The following is a 14,329-nucleotide window of genomic DNA, read 5'->3' as shown; positions in this document are numbered from 1 at the left end:
GGAAGCACACTTGCACCTTAGCACACTCAAGTGTCACAAACTTCCAGCCCTTATTATGAGTTTAACAAACACTAAACGTTATGATTTAATAAATTAGTCGTATAGCTGATATAGTAGATGGCCTGCTTTTTCGAAGGGGCGTGTTCTTACTATCTCGACTGAGAGCTCCGCTCCGTTGTGCCTGTGTATCTGGCGAGCTACTAACTATCTACCCAGGCAGCGAGCGACGGTTGTAGTAGTCGAAGCTGAAAATAGCCAGCTAGCTTTGCTGCTCCCGTCTAATCCAACTCAGAGTCGATCAGAAGTTAAAATGCTGGAAATTAATCCAAATTCATGAGTGCGCAGAAGACATCTGCAGGAGGAAATTATGGAAGACTGAGAGACGGGGGACATTTTATCGGTGAATTTTTACCGGCTTTTCGGCCAAGCCCCCAGCTTAAACAGCCTTCGCAAAAAGCTTCTGCTTCTCTGCGGAAGTTGTGGTCGGAAAATACGGTAATTAGTCATTTTTTTATGGTGTATTTTGTGTGTGTTTCCAATTCAACTTGTGAAGTCAATGTCAACAGTCGCTTAGGTGAGCCGGCTGGTTGGTTACTGCACGCGGGGTTACTGTGCTGATTACCCGGGCTAGAACGGCTAACTAGCCCGCCAGCTTTAGCCACCTCGGCGTTTCGGTCGTCTCGGAGTTAATCATAAAGCATATTCGTATATACGCTGTCTCAGAGGAACAGTTTAATGATTTGAAGTGGTAACGATGTTGTCATTGTTTATTTTTGTGTAAGGGGTTCTCGTGAAACTTAGCTGAATCTGAAGTTCTGTTTGGACTGTAAATATGGCTGACGTTTCGTTCTAGAATCGAGAACGCTCAACCTAACTCTTAGCTTGTGTTATACTTTTTCTCGCCGCTGATTGGCTAGATGGAGAGGGTGGACGGCTGTGATTGGTTGTCTAAGTATGTAGGGTTGATAAACTTCGCAGCCTCTGGTGGTCGTCTCACTTCAGTGACAAATTCCCCAAAACTCCACTTTAAGTTTTGTAATATCCCTCTTAAAGTGTTTGAGGCAGCTGTTATACGGGTGTATAACGGCGACGTGACCCTGTATTGCAATTTTAAAGCGGTTTTAGCGTTTACAGAAAGAGTGCGAACTGCTAGAGGCCTTGGGATCAAAAGTCCCGCCCATTGGACAGCAAAAATAAAAACACACTAAATTGGCGACCAGCCTGAACTTAATCCTTCCAATGAGTTTGTGTAATCGAATGTCGTATGCTGAATTTAACTAGCAATAGATACATTTGCATGCCTATATATTGATTTCATTTTGAAATGTATGGATTTATAAGTTTGAATAGCACATGATAGTTGACAGAACTTTGTATAAAAGTATACAAAGTTCTGTACATGTTGTATAAAAAGTACTGTTTTAAAGAATTGAAATATTTTTTTGCTCTGCTGAATACTTGGTCACAATGAGTTTTTCGTTTAATTATGTAGTGTTGTTATTTGCTGTATGTAACAAAATTATTACATAATGTAATGCAAAAATGCAGATTAGCATAATACAATTAGAAATGTTCTCTCACAATATATAATAAAACAAATGTGTACAAAACCTGTTTGTACAGAATGTTTATGTTTTTAAATTGTGCAATTAATGAAATAAGATGTAAAAAATAAAAAGATTTTATGATAAAACCACAAAAAGGGTCTGCTCATCTATCAATATTATATTTAACAATTACAGTTTAGTTTGAAGTCATGTAAAACATGAGAAATCATTAGCATGTTATGCGGGTTGTGACCACTTCCAGGAAATGAGAGCATGCAGTATTTACAGACTCACAACTCATTCGCCCAAGGGTGAATTTTTTTTACTGTTGACTCTTTGGCATGGCAAGACATGGAGTGAAAATTGCACATTGGTATTGTCATGCTTTGTAAATAAGAAATCTTATGTTTGTTGTTTTTCTTTTTTTATTCAGGTCAAGGTACAAGGGGCTGTGTGGTGTGAGTGCCCATGAGAAAACCACGACGGAGGGGAGGCCTGTCCGGGGGCCAAAGCGATGCCGCGGACACGGGTACATCAGGCGTGGGGGCATCACAGCCACGCTCACCCTCTCCCAACCGGCTGAAAGTTTCACCCACCAGAGAAACCCTAACGTACGCCCAGGCACAAAAAATTGTGGAAGTGGACCTGGATGGAAGACTGCATCGGATCAGCATCTTTGACCCCTTGATTGTGATCACTGAAGATGAGATGACTGCTCAGGACATTGCGGAGTGTAACAGCAACAAAGAAAACAGTGAGCAGACATCAGTGACCGCCATTGTCAGCTCGCCGCGCCGATCGGCGGCCCACAGGGGTAAAAAGAAGGATGTGAAGCAGTTATCGTCGTCTTCATCACAAAACCACTGCTCCAACTCTCACGGACAATCTCAGACGCAGTCAAATGTGAACAGCCACCATAGTGCTTTACCCAAGCCTACTTTCAGAGAACAGGAGTCTTATGAACCGGTGGAGGCGCCTCCTCGCCCTTCGGCATATTACCGCTACATTGAAAAGTCCGGTGAAGAGCCGGACACGGATGCGGAGTATGACATGGACGAGGAAGACGTGGCCTGGCTGGAGCTGGTGAATGATAGACGGGCATCAGAAGCCCAGCCACAAGTATCACCCGACACTTTCGAACTCTTGATAGACCGTCTGGAAAAAGAGTCGTTCTTGGAGTCACGAAGCCAAGCGCCCTCGCAGAGCGTCATTGACGAAGACGCCTTCTGTTGCGTCTGTCTCGACGACGAGTGTCTCAACAGTAACGTCATCCTGTTCTGTGACATCTGCAACCTGGCTGTGCACCAGGAGTGTTACGGAGTTCCCTACATCCCAGAGGGCCAATGGCTCTGCCGCTGTTGCCTGCAGTCGCCCTCTCGGCCCGTGGACTGCGTGCTTTGCCCGAACCGGGGCGGAGCATTTAAACAGACCAGTGACGGACGATGGGCACACGTGGTCTGCGCTATTTGGATCCCAGAGGTGTGTTTTGCCAACACGGTCTTCCTTGAGCCCATTGAGGGCGTGGACAACATTCCACCGGCTAGGTGGAAGCTAACATGCTACCTGTGCAAGCAGAAAGGTTGCGGAGCATCCATCCAGTGCCACAAGGCCAACTGTTACACGGCCTTCCATGTGACCTGTGCGCAGAGGGCGGGACTCTTTATGAAAATAGAGCCAATCCGAGAGACTACTGTGAATGGGACTACGTTTTCGGTGAAAAAGACTGCGTTTTGTGAGGCGCACTCACCGGCCGCGAAGGACGGGTCGGATGATGAAGAAACCGGGGGGAGGGTTTTGGGGTGTAGGGCTAATAGGGGTCGCAGTGCCTATACGCAGACGCCACAGCTGAAGAAGCAGCGACGAAGCAATAAACTGGATTCTAAGCAGAAGAAAGGAAAGAAGGAAGATGTGTCCAAAAAAGTCACAACACCACTGGTCACTGTCCCAGAAATACCGACTCACAGGTGTGTGTGTGTGTGTGTGTGTGTGTGTGTGTATATATAATTTTATTTAGCACTAGCAGACATACAATACATACATAAATATATTTTTTATTTAGCTGACATTAAAAAATTTTTTTATAAGTATGCATATTTTAAAAAAACATTTAAAAAAAATAAGCTTTACATATTTAACACATTGTTGGTGTTTTTCACAGATTGAACAAAATTTCTAAAGATGTCATCATACAGAAGAAGAATCAGTTCATGCAGAGACTTCACAATTATTGGTTACTTAAGCGTCAGTCCCGCAACGGAGTGCCTCTCATTCGTCGTTTACATTCGCATCTGCAGGGCCAGAGGACTGCAGAACAGGTCAGTGTTTAAGCACATTTAAATGTTGTGCATTTTTATTCTTGATTTTTAAAATGCAATAGTTTCTTTATTTATTTATATTAAAGCTCCATTATTACTTATATTAACTATATTATTAATACCTCTGATTGATTGTGCAGCCCTAGTTGTATCCATAAGCCACACCTCTTTAACACACCTTCAATATTTTGTGTTTTTGCTTATCTTTGGATCTTATAAACTGCGTATAGGTGGAGCCAGATGAAAAGCTGAATGCTGTGAGAGAAGAGCTGAAATACTGGCAGAAGCTTCGTCATGATTTGGAGAGAGCGCGACTTCTGATTGAGCTCATCCGCAAGAGAGAGAAACTAAAGAGAGAGCAGGTAACACTGGCATTTTCTGTATGATTATTAGATCGTATTCTTGCATTACAAAGTCTGTTTATCTTGAATAAATCATGACAACCAGATATGTAAACTGTTCATTTGAACTCACAGTCATGTTTTTATGGCCTGTGTGTAGTTATTTCTGCACTCATATTTACATTTTCCAGAACTGAAAATGCATTGCTGAAATAGCAGCGCTGAGTCTATTTTTGCCCCATGAGGCAAGCCGAATTGATTGAAAACACACCATTCAACTCTCAGTGAATGATCATTTGCAAAATAGGCTTTTATGAAGCAACATAAAATGCTGAAGTCAATTATTGAATGAAAAAAGCTTCAAAGTGTTTAGCTTTGTGCATGTGGCACAAACACTTTCTTTTCAGTAAATCTTACAGAATCCAGACGATTAAGCAGTTAAAGGGTTACGGGTTAGTTCACCCAAAAATGAAAATTATCCCAAAATGTACTCACCCTCAAGCCATCCTTTAATATCGACAATTTGTTTAATGTAAATTCAATGTAAAATTCATGAGGTTCAATCTTGTACTAGTTCTCGATTGGTTTTGGGAAATGATTCTCAGTTACTCACTCCCAATAACCATTTCAGAATATATAAAAGAGAATACTCAATGTGGCAACACAGAATGTTTTGTGAAATCATCACCATTACGCTGCAGTATAAAACGTCCCTAAGACTCAGGCTGTTGATTTATCTTTGACTTGGCTGCTTTTTCAGCCCATCAAAACCACTTGTGACATCTAGTACAATAGATGAAAGTGATTAAGACATTTTTAAAGTGAATACATTTCAGCCACATCCTTTGCATTAATTGTTGGTTGGAAAAGGAAATAATCTACAAGCCTTATTACAACTGAACACACATTGACAGCTCCATGATTTGCTACGATAATATTATTATAATTTAGGGGAAGGGGGATGTACACTTTTGGAAAGAACATTTTATTGGACAGACGTGAAGTAATCTGACCGGTTACTGATTGTCTCTCTGACATGTTTCTATGTCACCTTAACCATATAAAAATTAGCCAGGTGTCTCACTATAAGCATGTGTTGCTTCTGTAGGTGAAGATTCACCAGGCTGTGACTGAGCATCAGTTAACTCCGGTCCTGGTACTGCTGCGGTCCACTTTAGACCAGCTTCAGGAGAAAGATAATGCAAACATATTTGCACAGCCTGTGAACTTGAAAGAGGTCTGTCTATATTTATATACATTTATACCCACTACCATTGATGTTTCGGGGCTTTAATGAGTGCTCACAGTTTACAGTATAAACTGTAATATTGTAAAATATTATTACAATTTAAAAAAGTTTTTTCTGTTTTAGTATATTTTAAAATTTGATTTATTCCTGTGATGCAAAGCTGAATTACTCCAGTCTTCAGTGTCACATGATCCTTCAGAAATCATTCTAATTTGCTGATTTGCTGCTCAATAAACATTTCTTAGTATTAACAATGTTGAAAACCATTGTCCTGCTGAATTTTATATTTGGAATCCGAGATAATAAAAAAAATCTGGATTCTTTGAAGAATAGAAAGTATAAATAATAGCATTTATTTGAAATGGAAATGTTTTGTTTCATAAATGTTGTTATGAATTAAAGGAACACTCCACGGTTTTTTTAAATAGGGCTTATTCACCTTCTGTCCTACATTTAGATAGGTGGGCAAATGCATTTTTGTCTCAGTGCATGCATTGTTTTAGTTTGACAGGGTCGGCGCTAGCTTAGCTTAGCATAATGAATGTAATCCTTTGTTGCCAGCTAGCATGTCCTGAGTAAAAGTAATATAAAAAATAAAATAAAAACCCACCTAATTACTTCTTGTGGCCTGCGTATTCACAACGAGTACAAATAGCGATGCAGATTAACACTAGGCGATTTCCTAGGCAGATATTGACATGGGACTACATTAGGGGGAAGCACAGGCGAAGCACTGCTACTTGGGCTCAGAGATATCACGCCCAAGTAGCAGTGCTTCGCCTGTGCTTCCCCCTAATATAGTCCTTAATATACAAGTCAATATCTGCCTAGGAAATCACCTAGTGTTAACTATTTGTACTTGTTGTGAATACGCAGGCCACAAGAAGTAATTAGGTGTTTTTTTTTTTTTATATCACTTTTACTCAGGACATGCTAGCTGGCAACAAAGGATTCCATTCATTATGCTAAGCTAAGCTAGCGCTGACCCTGTCAAACTAAAACAATGCATGCACTGAGACAAAAATGCATTTGCCCACCTATCTAAATGTAGGAAAGAAGGTGAATAAGCCCTATTTAAAAAAACGGTGGAGTGTTCCTTTAAATTGATGTAATATAACAGCTTCAAACTGATGGATCCATTCAAATTTTTTAAATAACAATCTACTCTTATATTAAAATCTTGACATCTTAATTTTCTTCTCTCATACCTATTTATGTTAACGGAAGCTTCAAGCCTTAAACAGAAACTGTGCTCTTGGCTTCTCAGGTCCCAGATTACCTGGAGTTTATCACGCACCCCATGGACTTCTCCACAATAAAATCCAAATTGGAAGCTCACAAATATCGCTCTGTCACTGACCTGGAGGCTGATTTCAACCTCATGATCTCCAACTGCCTGCTTTACAATGCTAAAGAGACTATGTTTTACCAAGCTGCAATACGTCTGAGGGACCTAGGGGGCGCTATCCTGAGGCACGCTCAGAGACAAGCCCAGAGCACAGGCTTCGACCTGGACTCGGGCATGCACCTGGCAGAATCGCCACACAAAAATGACTACTACCGCTGCACTTTGGAAGATGGTGAGTAGTTCACAAGAAATCATATAAATAAAGTTACTTGATGGCAGTGGTAAAGTGCATACATTTGGGTGTGATTTCTTGAAGCAACACCTTAGTTGCTGCATAGCAACGACATGGCACTTTTTTTTCTAGTTTTGTCAAAAAAAAATTTCTGTAAATAATCTTTTCATAGTGACATTATTTAGCTTCTACCTTTAAAGCAAATAGCATGAGGTTTACCTTTTGTCACTAACGGTTTTGTTTTGTTTGTGTATGTGTGTGTAGTCGACACGCTGCTAGACCCTGATAATCGATTGCACATGACGACGGAAAATCAGTTGAGGGAGCTGCTAGATAAATTAGACGTGGTGACGTCCATGCGCTCGAGCGGCGCACGCACACGCCGTATCCGCCTGCTGCGGCGAGAAATCAACAACGTCCGCTATAGGCGGAACTCGCACATGCTCAATGGAGACCTCAAAGAGGAAGACGACGACGAGGAGGATGAAGACAAAGAGATGGATGGTGAACATAACCTGTCTTCGTCGTCGTCGTCAGATAAAGGTGAAACTTGACTAGGTTTGGGAATTGAGAAATGGGTATTCAGAATTCGTTTTCTTTCCGGGTATGATTCCAGAATTCTGGTTCTGTTTTTTTTTTTTCTCCGTAACATTCAGTTTATAAACTTAGTTCACCCTATTTTCTAAATGCACATTATTGATCTTATTGTAAATAATTCATCCATGCACATTTCATTTAAACAAAATTGACCTTGTAATTTTTAATAGAAATGTCATAACTGGATATGCCGGCGAATTGACAGACTACTCTTTGGTGAAGTTTGTTCAATCATTTGGTCTGCTTATACCCCGCCCCTTTCTTTCAATCGACTGAAAATAATAATAATGATTATTACTACAAAATAGGTTGAGCAAAATAAAAAATATAACTATTGTACGAGTATTTAGGAAAAATGTTTTACAGTCCAGCTGTAAAATTGCAATACTTATGTCTTAAGTTCTTCATTTTCAAACGTTTAACCATTGATCTTTTTTTCCCCCTGCAATGCCAGTCTAATTCCAGATTTTCTTGACGTCTGGCTGTCCCTCTTTTTATCTAGATGACTGTAAATCAACCCCGCCACCCATGCTGGAGCCCACAGGCCTGGCTTTGTCCCCTCCACCAGGAGACACCCCCCGAGAACCACCGACTCTCCGACCCATGACATCTGACCCCAGGACCTTCCCATGCCAACCCAAGCGCCTCAAACTCAACAGCGAGACCCAAGAAGCCGATTCAGATGCTGTACCTGTGAACAGCTGCACCAAACCCGAGGTCTGCCCGCCTGAGCACAAACTGATCAATGGCCTGTCCTCCACCGAGTCACTGGCCCGGCCCGCTACGGGCGGGGTCGGGCGGCGAACGTCCGTCCTCTTCAAAAAAGCAAAGAATGGAGCAAAGCTCCAGCGTGAGAGAGACAATCAGATGCAGAATGGAAACAGGGAGGAGGTCGCCAGCACTGACCTAGACCCTGCACGCACACCAAATTGCACCACCACCATCAAAACTGAAACTTCAGCCCAGCCAAAACCTCCAACACCTCCGCCCATATCAACCCTCGCCAAACAGAAAGCAAGAAGTCGCAGCTGTAGTCCAGAGCGCGAGAGAACGCCGCCTCGACTCACTCTAGAGCCTGGTAAAGAAAACAACTGCTTTACATGCTGCATTACAACTGATCTTATGACGTTTACTTGCATGGCTGTACGATTTGGGAAAAAAAAATTGCTTCTGTGATTTTAAGTTCCTTGTGTGTTCCGTGTACAATATTAATATTGTATGAGTTGTACATTGTATGATTACATAAAACTCAGTCTCAATTTCTTTTTCAAATGTTTAACCATCAAGCTTTCAAATGTGCAGCTTTATTTACTTGTGCCAGTTACAGTGGGGGGTAGAAGTTATTTTACATGGTTATCTTAGTGGATGTTTTTATCTTATTGTCTTTGGGTTTTTTTCCTTGAAGTCCACTTAGTCAAGGTTTCTTGCACCTTTATGACTGTTATATGTAAATGACCTTCCACAACATGTAAATATGCTCATGCTTGCAACACCATAACCATGACAAACTCATTTTGTATCTCAGTTTCTATAAATGTTGTGGCATTATTTTTATTATTATTATTTTAGAAAGCATGGAAAATCCTGTTTTTCAGGACAACTGAAATTGTGGCATGGGTATAATTAATTTTTATTAATGTAACCTTTCCTAAAACCCTTTTCTCCACATTTTTTTTTAGCTCTCACAAATGGATTCAGAAAGCACAAAGATGGCGGCTCTGACTCAGAATGCAGCTCCTCTCCGACTATCAGAGAACTGTAAGAGGAAAAAAAGGACTAAAATCATATAGCTCAGCTAACTCCATTTGTGCAGTTATCTCACATTTCTTTCTGTTGGTTTTAGTGTCTCACCCCCTAAAAAGAGCAGAGGGAAACCTGCTTTGTCCAAAGTACCATTCTTAGAAACTGTTAACGGAGACTCTGACTACACTGGGACTGGTAAGAAATGAATCTCAATTAAATATCAATATATTTGTTTTTGAGTGCACAAGTGGATATTACATTCCATTTTCTTTGTAGATGTGCTGTCGAACGGGGACACGGCTGAACCTGAACCTCTGGATTTGGTGTGGGCCAAAAGCAGAGGATATCCATCCTATCCTGCTCTGGTGAGAGAGGGCGCTCTACACTCACATTACATTCATACTGCATGTTGGTCCATTATTTGGAGTCATGCATATCTGTCAATATCTTTTAAAGGGGACCTATTATGCAAAATTAATTTTCATATTGTTTTTGAACATAATTATGTGTAACCTAATAACCTTTCATGATGACAAAGAACTCCAATGTAACGTAAGCGTGACCGCAATAGAGATGATTGGCTAAAGCTAACAAAACTTCTGTTTGATTAATGTTGATTAAAATAGTGTCCGCCCCCTTTTTCAGAGGCGCTGGTTCCTGAAGTATTTTTTCCATTCATTTTTCCCATAGGGATTTTAAAAAAAGTCTTCGTTAAAGTGTTATAAGCAATGAACCAAGACAATCAGCTACAAGGTGAATCACAACATTACAAACTTTGATTTGAAGCAAAAAAGTATTTGAACTTTCTTGTCCTTAACGGCTTTAGTGAGGGAAAGAACTACAATCCCATGTAGCATTGCAAACAGCATAATCAAATTAAAAATGACGGAGAAACATAAAACTACTCTTTTACAATTGTAGATCATTAACTTAAATATTTGTGTGTATATATATATATATATATATATATATATATATATATATATATATATATATATATATATATATATATATATATATCACAATAGGTCAGGTTTATAAGTTATTGTTCAAAATCAATTTCCCTATGGACAAAATGAATGGAGTTTTTACTTCCTGAACCCACTGTTGCACTCTATTCTGGATAGGGGGATGGGGAGCAGCAGCTCTTTTGCATTTAAAGATACATGCACGAAAACAACATGTTTTTGCTTCCACTCAAAAAATGGGCATTTACAACATGGTATAATAAATGATCTGTGGGGTATTTTGAGCAGAAACTTCAGACACATTCTGGGGACACCAGAAACTTATATTACATCTTGTAAAAAGGGGCATAATAGGTCCACTTTAAAAAATGAGAGCATGTTATTAAAGTCAATTTTTGGCTTGGGAAAATTTTATCAGTCTTTCACCATAATGATGAGATGAGCCTGACATAAAAAATTACCCTGTTTACGTCATTAACCCAGTTTCATTATAAATTATTTCTAAAAAGGATTTTATATTTATAAAAAAAATTGTATTAATGATTTATCAATGATTCTTGAATTTTTGCCAGCCGAGCCTGTTTGACCTAAAACTGAGAATTTTATATTTCAATAATTTAAAGGGATACTCCACTTTTTTCGGAAATATGCTCATTTTACATCTCCCCCAGAGTTAAACAGTTGAGTTTTACCGTTTTAGAATCCATTCAGCCGAACTCCGGGTCTGACGGTACCACTTTTAGCATAGCTTAGCACAGATCATTGATTCTGATGAGTCCAGTAGCATTTCTTTCAAAATGACCAAAGAGTTTCAATATTTTTCCTATTTAAAACTTGACTCTTCTGTAGTTAAACCGTGTACTAAGATCGACGGAAAATGAAAAGTTGCGATTTTCTAAGCCTATATGACTAGGAACTACTCTCATTCCGGCGTAATAATCAAGGAACTGTGCGGCTGTACCATGAGTGCAGCAGGCGTAATGATATGACGCAGCGCCTGAAAATAGGTCTAATAGGTTAGACAAACTTAGTCCCGGTCACGTTGGAAGAAGTTACAGAGCTGGGGACTATTTTCAGGCGCTGCGTCATATCATTACGCCTGCTGCACTCATGGTACAGCCGCACAGTTCCTTGATTATTACGCCGGAATGAGAGTAGTTCCTAGCCATATAGGCTTAGAAAATCGCAACTTTTCATTTTCCGTCGATCTTAGTACACGGTTTAACTACAGAAGAGTCAAGTTTTAAATAGGAAAAATATTGAAACTCTTTGGTCATTTTGAAAGAAATGCTACTGGACTCATCAGAATCAATGATCTGTGCTAAGCTATGCTAAAAGTGGTACCGTCAGACCCGGAGTTCGGCTGAATGGATTCTAAAACGGTAAAACTCATCTGTTTAACTCTGGGGGAGATGTAAAATGAGCTTATTTCTGAAAAAAGTGGAGTATCCCTTTAAAAGAACACGCCGACTTTTTGGGACTTTAGTTTATTCATCGTATCTCCCAAAGTTAGATGAGTCCATACATACCCTTCTCATCTCCGTGCGTGCCGTAACTCTGTCTGACGCACCCACCACTAGCCTAGCTTAGCACAAAGACTGGAGGTAAACGGCTCCAGCTAGCATACTGGTCCCAATAAGTGACAAAATAACGGCAACATTTTCCTATTTACATGTTGTGATTTGTATAGTTACAGCGTGTACAAATAACAAGGTCACATGAGACACAGCTATCTTCTAACCGTATACATACTGGGAACTATATTCTCAAAAGGCGAAGCATTGCTACTTCTGCGGAGTGATTTACTCCAACTCTGAGCGAACTCTCTGCTCCTCACCATGAGGCTTCTCGGGTGCTGCGAGCAAATCACTCCGCCCAAGTAGTTAGTTGTTAGCTTTTTTTTAACAACTCACAAACCTCTTGCAGTTCTGTAGATGAACAAATAAAATAAATAAAAATCTAAAGTGTTCTATTTTGATTGCTTTAATTATTTATTATACATTTATTGTTTTTATTTTATTCGTTTTTTACATGATAACATGACTAATCCCTATTTTCAACTTTTTGATCTGTTGTTTGAAAAAGTGCCTTTTTTTTAGCAAAATGTGAAGTGTTTATAGCAAACCACTGACATTTAAAGGTTAAATGAGTGGTTGAAATTGCTCTTATTTCATAGATCATAGATCCAGACATGCCTCAGGAGGGTCTGCTGCATAACGGCGTGCCCATCCCTGTGCCTCCGCTCGACGTACTGCGCCTGGGGGACCAGAGACAGGAGGACGCCGGCGAGAAACTCTTTCTAGTTCTCTTCTTCGACAACAAACGCACCTGGTGAGCACAGCACTGGAGATTTACTTAGTTTTCCTTTAGCTTTATCCACCAGACTTTGCTTTTCCAAATATCCGTTGTAAGTATCCACTGGATTTGAGGATTTTAGAGAGAACTGTCAGGGAGTTATCTCTTCTTATGTCTGTGTCTGCAGGCAGTGGCTGCCACGAGATAAGGTGATCCCTCTCGGCGTTGACGACACGGCTGATAAACTGCGCATGATGGAGGGAAAGAAGACCAGTATCCGGAAGTCTGTGCAGGTGGCCTACGACCGAGCTATGATGCACCTGAGCCGAGTTCGAGGAGATCATGGTTTTGTCGGCTCCAACTTCATGTAGAACAGAAACGCCAACCACATCTGTCCTCACGTACCACTCACATGGGCGTTCTAAGGCAGGTTCAGAGCCATTTGGCTAGTGCAACAGGTACTAGACTCCTGATCAGTCAGTTTAGTTTAGTTTATCCATGTGTTCCGGACACAACCCTCTGCAATGGTTTAGTAGTGGAGTCATTTCAGATTCTGTCCAGTTGTTTTTATTTCTCCAGGTTTAGGATGTTCCCTAAGACAGGGGTCACGAAAGGGCGACGGTTTCTACTGATGATTGGTGTTTTTATGAGGTGTCACTTTATGGTGATGACGAGTCTAAACCACCCAGACCCATAGTTTTAGCATTTGGGTACATTCAGAGCAATTAATTTCTGAATAATTTAATATTTTAAATGATTCAATCAATGAACTTAAAGAATATAAACATTTGAATGAATCACTGCCATTTTCTTAAGATTGCTTTTTACTTTTTAAAGTTTTACAAACCACTTCTTGTATATTGTAAAGACACTTGTGTATATAAGTATGTTTTTTTTATCATATAGTATCTAATTTAATGTTTTTTTTTTCTTTTTTTTTCTCTTGTTTATTGTGAAATAAATTGCCTGGAGGAATGAAGAAATGAAGGTTGTGTATATACGTGTAAAAAGATTTTCAGATGAACCGACTTTCTACATAGTGTATCCTGCTTGTCTTTGATATCGGATAGTGTGAGTGTGTTCATATATATGTACATTACCGGCATACAATCATGTATGTATGTGTATATGTACCAACTCACAGTTGTCTATGGTTAAATATATATTCTCATTTTTTGATACAAAAAAGTAATTTATTTATGGACCGTAAAGAGATAAAGGAATTAAATTATATTGGTTCAAGATGGAAATCAGATCTCTTATTTAAGATAATAAACTATTGCATAGGCTTTTAAGATCTTACTTCACATGTGCTTTAAGATTCTGGTTTAGTTCTTTTTAAGATTTCAAGGTGAAATGCTCGAAGGTTAATGATTATATATTGTACACTTGCTGTTAGACAGTAAATGTCCCTTTTCACCATCAAGCACAGAAACTTGTATTTATTGTAGAAAGTTGTGTAGCTTTTGTTCACTGTTTATAAGATGGAACCTCTAAGAAATTTTAAGCTTGTATAAACTGCAGATTTTACCTACCCACCAAATAACCTGTCTCAAACAGTATTTTCTCTTGTGGGAAAATAAATGTTCTATTGGAAGTCTACTATGCCTGTTGCCATTGTAATTTGATTTTAACATGATTTTAAGACCATAATGATTGTATTTAGGTCAACAAAATAAATGTTTTGCTTTACA

At 39.6% G+C, this 14,329-nt stretch overlaps 1 protein-coding gene across 1 annotated transcript; it reads left to right on the top strand.

Annotated features, from left to right (window-relative positions):
• The first annotated feature begins 50 nt into the window (after positions 1–50).
• On the top strand, positions 51–14,329 carry brpf3b (bromodomain and PHD finger containing, 3b). Its single transcript, XM_084389350.1, has 13 exons — positions 51–495; positions 1,981–3,511; positions 3,706–3,862; positions 4,093–4,224; positions 5,312–5,440; positions 6,720–7,032; positions 7,297–7,575; positions 8,132–8,707; positions 9,309–9,387; positions 9,473–9,567; positions 9,649–9,737; positions 12,517–12,671; positions 12,823–14,329. Exons 2-13 carry the CDS (start codon positions 2,016–2,018, stop codon positions 13,004–13,006), a joined length of 3,684 nt encoding a protein of 1,227 aa, XP_084245476.1. The 5' UTR covers positions 51–495; positions 1,981–2,015; the 3' UTR covers positions 13,007–14,329.

The sequence above is a fragment of the Rutilus rutilus genome, assembly GCF_951802725.1.
Source record: "Rutilus rutilus genome assembly, chromosome: 19".
NCBI classification, from domain to species: Eukaryota; Metazoa; Chordata; class Actinopteri; order Cypriniformes; family Leuciscidae; genus Rutilus; species Rutilus rutilus.
Note: the sequence above shows the minus strand (reverse complement) of the source record. Positions and strands in the feature narration are given on the sequence as shown.